The sequence below is a fragment of the Sinocyclocheilus grahami genome, unplaced genomic scaffold (assembly GCF_001515645.1).
Source record: "Sinocyclocheilus grahami isolate Dianchi unplaced genomic scaffold, SAMN03320097.WGS_v1.1 scaffold863.1, whole genome shotgun sequence".
NCBI lineage: Eukaryota > Metazoa > Chordata > Actinopteri > Cypriniformes > Cyprinidae > Sinocyclocheilus > Sinocyclocheilus grahami.
Genome location: NW_015506042.1, coordinates 190,107 through 196,136, shown reverse-complemented (window position 1 = coordinate 196,136; position 6,030 = coordinate 190,107). Strand labels below are relative to the sequence as shown.

Below are 6,030 nucleotides of genomic sequence, written 5' to 3'. Positions count from 1 at the left end.
CTCTGATTGGCCAGCTATCCAGTGCGTTGTGATTGGCCGAATACCTCAAGCATGAGACGGAAATGTTATGCCCCTTACCATATTGTGTCCGGTCCGGTCGGAGCAACGAGACATGAACATTAAAACCCATTACAAACGAGGCATTTGTTGCATCCAGTGGGGACATAATTACTGATTATAATGACTTATACTGTCTTTTTACACGTTGCGTTGCATTGCATCGCGCCACGTAAACATAAAACTGTCTGCATTTGTGATCGGAGAAATGACAAACAACAAGTGCTACTCTACTGCCCAAAGCTCGCGTTTGAATCATCAGTGGCGACAAAAAACACAGTGGCCTAGCGTGAGGGGAAGCCCTGGCTTAGCGTGCGCTGAGGCCGGGATAGAGTGAGCTGAGGCGGGCTGGACTCCGCTTTGTCCACGGTGAAAGTTGATGTATTCCCTCAGCGACCAGCACGGATCAGCTCTAGGCATGACGAAGCGCATATCGTCCTTTTTTGGAAGGCCAACCAAAGTAGTTTCACTTTCACAACGAAACACACAGCGTCTTCACGACATGGCGGCGGCGGCAGCAACAATACTACAGCGAGAATAAAAGTCACGCCTTCTTTCTTTGCATGAACATTTGGGCGGGGTTATGCAAATCTTCCCACATTGTGACGTAGATATGTGGGGGCGTGTTAGAACGAGCCGTTTTAGGTAGGCATGGCTGACTCTTAACTTTTATAAAGAATATCTCTTTGGATTTGAGACTTTAGTCTTTGCAACTTTACAGATCTTCTTTATGCACCAAGAGCTTGTAACACTCCAAAGAGAAAGGAAAAATTGAAATCGCATCATATGACCCCTTTAATTCATCAAATTCTTCTTTGCCAATCCATTGTGCCAAAGTTTAAAAGCAGCTATTACACACACACACACACACACACACACACACACACACAGAGAGACAAGAAAAAAATAAAAAAGAAATCAAAAAAACGAAAACCACACGCCTTGCAATATTAGGCAAAGCAATTGCAAAGCTGACTCAAACAGAATTGATTTTTCTCTAGTTTTGGCCCACAATGTCCATAACAATCAGTAAATCATCACACCACACTCCAAAAACAATCCACTTCTCTTTTCACAAACCCAACCCGTGACACTTAATGTTAATACAGCAACAGGGAAAATAGCAAAAACACTGTTACACTTTAAAGATGCCCAAAGACAAATTCAGATGCGAAACATTACAAATGTGGTCAAATTGTGCCAAGGAACACAAATGCACTGCAATCATTTTGAATATAAAGCAGATACACAACTGCAACCCAAAAAATTAATTACGGCCTCCCAAACAATTCTTGAAATGCAGATCTCACAGTCTACAAGTGAAACTGTAATGCAAACGTTCACACAGTTTAAAGGTTAAAGTAAACTACAGCAACACAATGAAATGCATGATCAGATTTATGGGTCTCTTGGTGATATTGCATGACTTTATTTAGCAACTACTACTCAAGATTTTAACATCTGTGCACGGTTATCTGTTAATAGCAAATACATCTTTACAGATAAAAGAGCAGTGGAATGCGGAGCCATTTATTATCTACAGCTTTGACATAATAATAGGCTAGTTTGTTTAAAATATGAATAGCCTATAAAATCCTGCATTGTTAGCAAACATGTGAAAGTCCAATCTGCAACAGAATAAGAACGGCAACGTGCTTCTATTTTAGCCTATATCAAACACTCGCGTTTCAATATTTAGGCTACTCCAGCTGTGAGAGCGCTGTAGAGAAAACATGGACAGCTATGAGGATTTCTGCGCACGCATTCTGTATGAACTGCAGTCGGAAATGATGCGCGAGAAGAGCTGCAGTACCGCACCTGATCGAGGGGTGGCGCACTCGCTCATCTGCTTTCATGGCAGGCCGCTTTTGTCTCCTGTTGTGAGTACAACACATGATAAGTGATATTTTACAAAACAACAAGGGGGTCAGAAATGTAGTCTGCAATGCTGTAGACTCTCAGAAAAAAGGTACATACAATTTACTTTTGAATTACTAATATGTACCATTTAGGAGGAAGTAATGTACAAAGATGTACCTTTTGGCTTTTGTACCTCAGGGTTCTGCCCCGGTGACAACTCTGTACCTTTTTTCTGAGAGTGTAGTTTTATGAATTATGTGTCATATAGTTGAATGTTACACAGTGTGACCACCAACATTTTTCATGTAAGGCCTCAGTCAGAATTGTTGACAATTGATTTTCTTTGTGATGATAAACTTTAAACTCTTTTAAACTAAAAAATATAGCAATGAAACATTATTAATAATAATAATATTTAAGTTCGACTTGCGTCTTCAAAATCAGCAGAACATTGTCTGTTATTTTCAGTTGTCTAATTATTATTATTATTTTTTTTTGGTATTGTGTTTTTCCAGCTAAGTGAGAAACAAAGAAGGGAGATGGTTGAATACAGGAAAAGAGCAAAACAAGTGGAGGCCGAGAAACAGGTTCATTACAACAAAAAACTCCTCAATCAGATTCAGACCATTCTTTGGACTGATAAGGTAAGACGATTAGTGTTTCTTCAATTATGGGCACTTTTATGTCCTAGGGACTTATTTCTTTTTTCAAGTGTTTTGTAACTTTTACCCCTATATGCATATTTTAATGTTTATCCTTTTATCCTTTTATGGTTTTATTGTTTTTAATCCAGATATTAAACATAACATTCCATTATATGCACAGTATATTCACAGTACTGTTTACTGTATTCGATCAAATGCAGATTTGGTGAGAATATATGGACTTAAAAAATATTTCAAACTTTGTACCACATGTGACCCTGGACCAGTCATGAGGGTCAATTTTTCAAAATTGAGATTAGCCTTTAAAGTTGTCCAAATGAAGTTCTTAGCAATGCACATTACTAATCAAAAATTAAGTTTTGATATATTTACAGTAGGAAATTTACAAAATATCTTTATGGAACATGATTGTGTCATAAAATGATTTTTTGGCATAAAAGAAAAATCAATAATTTTGACCCATACAATGTATTTTTGGCTATTGCTACAAATATACCCCAGCGACTTAAGACTGGTTTTGTGCTCCAGGGTCATATATATATAGCTTATTTACTATCATTTGTTGCATATTTACTTTCATATCTTGTTGCACTTGCATTATAGGCACCAAAAATATTGGACGTGCCAAAGCTTTCAGAGCAGTGCCTGTCCCCGTCAACAAAAACAGACTACAGGAATGGTTTTACAGTACTTGATACTGCAAATCTTACACCTACTGGGGCCACAGAGCCGTACATTTTCTCTAGCAAGCAACCAGTGAGCCCTTCAGCTGAGCTGCCTGCTGTGATGAGAGAAACGTCTGCAGAAGAAAAACAAATGCAAGAGGAAACTGAAACAGAAGGAGTTTGTCTGCGGAACCTACTGAAGAAATCACGTGAATTCATCCAAAAAGAGCAAGGTAAACAGGGGTCGAAGGTCATCAGCAACAAAATGGTTGATCCAAGCAGGATACTCTCTGAAAGCCCATCGGATAAAGAACATGGCAGTTCTTTGGATGGGACTGCATCTGGTTTACCCTTTTATATTTCCTCACCAAACCAAACCTCTCCCGGTAACCTGACAAGCCCAGAACCTGGTGCCAGTTTAAATGCCAGACCCCACCGCGGACGTCCTCGTCCCATTTCTACTGGCAGCATCTTCTTTTCTTTCCCTGAAAACCCCAACCAACTGAACATTACAGCGCACGCAATGCCACAGGAAGTCAAAACAATTGCGACGCAGGAAAGGATGCTACTCGGAGTGGAAAATGTGAGTATGGGTGGATATGATGATTACTCCGGGTTGAACGAGACCGTGGGACGATTAGAAACTTCTCCAGTGGATCCTGAGCTCACAAGCCCTCTGTTTCGAAGGAGATGCCACACGCTGGATAGCCATCTGTCCTCACGTCATCAGAGTCCAGTCATAGACCGGAGCCAGGAGAGAATGCCTCAGTTTATGGCCGGGGTCACTGCGAGAACGCCCACTCGACTGTCTCCTCCTTCACCGATGAACAAGACTTTCACACGGGACAGTCCCGTAGCAGCATTTATGGGGTCCGGAATCACCCCGGACTCTCCTTCTTGTGCCAAACTACCTTTTGAGACCGAAAGAAACAGTGTTATTTTCACAGCTCTGAAAGAAAGGAGAACAGGTAAGAACAAAGCAAATTAATACGCTACTGAAGAACCAAGAACCAAAATGAGTTTCCTAAAATAACTTTTCATTCTAGCTTTTTAGGAAATAGTCATCATCATAATGCCAAGAACCCCAAAATATGATGATCCCCTTGCAAAGGACCGTCTTCTTAAAATATATAATTTTTTTAGAAACTTAAATAATTTGGCATTTATGAGGTCATTTTAATAAATGAAAACAAATGATTAAAATATATATAAAATATTTTCATACACACTACCATTTAAAAGTCTGGGGTTGGTAAGGTTTTAAAAGAGTTTTTTTTTTTTACGTATTTTGGAAAGAAGTCTCTTATGCTCACCAAGGCTGCATTTATTTGATCAAAAATACAAATATAAAAACATTAATATTGTGAAATATTAAAATAACAGTTTTCTAGTTGAATGTATTTTAAAATGTAATTTATTCCTGTGATTTTCAGCATCATTACTCCAGTCTTCAGTGTCACATGACCCTTCAGACATCATTCTAATATGCTGATCTGCTGCTCAAGAAATATTTCTTAGTGTTGAAAACAGTCATTGCTTAATATTTGGTGGAAACGTGATACATTTTTAAAGGTTTTAATAAATAAGTTCAAACGAACAACACTTATTTGAAATAGAAATCTTTTGTAACATTATAAATATCTCTACTGTCACATTTGATTCATTTAATGTCTCCTCTCTGACGTATTAATATCTTTCAAAAAATACTGAATTGTGATATGATCAATACTTCTTTTTTTGTAGAGTGCTTCTATAATAATAATAATGATAAAACTAGCTTTCTCTGTTTTCCCTTTTCTAAAGAACTCAGAAACCAAAACACTAATATAAATAACCAATAATGTCACATCAAGAACTTATTGAACCATGAAAGGAAGAACCATATAGCAACTCAAGAACCCAATATGGCTACAAATGATTCTTGATTAAAAGAGTTAATCAATGGTACCTCAAAAAACACTTATGAATGTTAATTTGAGTATAAAGATCAGATTTTCAGCATTCTTTGATAAAGTATCCTTTCAATTGTGTATGTCTTTTCCTAAGATGAGATGCAATGGCAAGTCCACGCTCTAGAAGACATGCAGAGGTCTCTGGAGGACGATTATGCTTTCCGGATGTCATGTCTGATGGCAGAGCAAGAGAGAGAGCAACTGCACCTCAGTCAGGTCAGCACTGGCTCTGTTCCAAACCTTTGTGACCTGCCACATGTTTACTATCTACGTAGGCAGCTACCTTTCAAGACCGCATCATAACCCGGTCACTCACATCTGCTATGCATCAACTGGAATAACACACACACAAATATTGGTGGTGAAATATGAATAAATATACTCATAATCAACATTTCTCTGGACGAAAGTTTGACTTGGGTTTGGGCCAGACTGTGCCCTGGGCTTTGATATGCATCATTAAGTCTATTGCATATTCTGACATTAGTTTGTTCCTCACTCAGGAGTCGGAGGAGTGGGTCAGGAGACTGAGGGGTCAGGGTGGTCTGAGTCCTGTAGCAGGCGAGGACGGGTGTGAATTAAGGGCTGGTGAACGTTACCCTATACTGAGCCCCATGTGCTCTTTAAGCCCAGGAGACAGATCACCAAGACACCCTGTGCCAACCATTGGTATTATTTCATTATTTCAGCCCATGATTAATGTCTTAAATTTGCTACCACTATGTTTAAATGGACGTTTAGTTGATTTATGGATGTAAATATGTTGGTATATATTAAAAGCATGCTTTTAAGGAATAGTTCAGCCAAAAATGAAGATTCTGTCATAATTTT

The 6,030-nt window shown here is 38.6% G+C and overlaps 1 protein-coding gene across 1 annotated transcript in view; it reads left to right on the top strand.

Annotated features, from left to right (window-relative positions):
- Window positions 1–1,760: 1,760 nt before the first annotated feature.
- The window catches only part of LOC107563220 (centriolar coiled-coil protein of 110 kDa-like), an 8,727-nt gene continuing 4,457 nt past the window's right edge, over window positions 1,761–6,030 (top strand). The window contains 5 exon segments of the mRNA XM_016248032.1: window positions 1,761–1,937; window positions 2,433–2,561; window positions 3,186–4,215; window positions 5,294–5,415; window positions 5,703–5,934. Coding sequence (XP_016103518.1) covers window positions 1,791–1,937; window positions 2,433–2,561; window positions 3,186–4,215; window positions 5,294–5,415; window positions 5,703–5,934 — 1,660 coding nt within the window. The 5' untranslated portion in view covers window positions 1,761–1,790.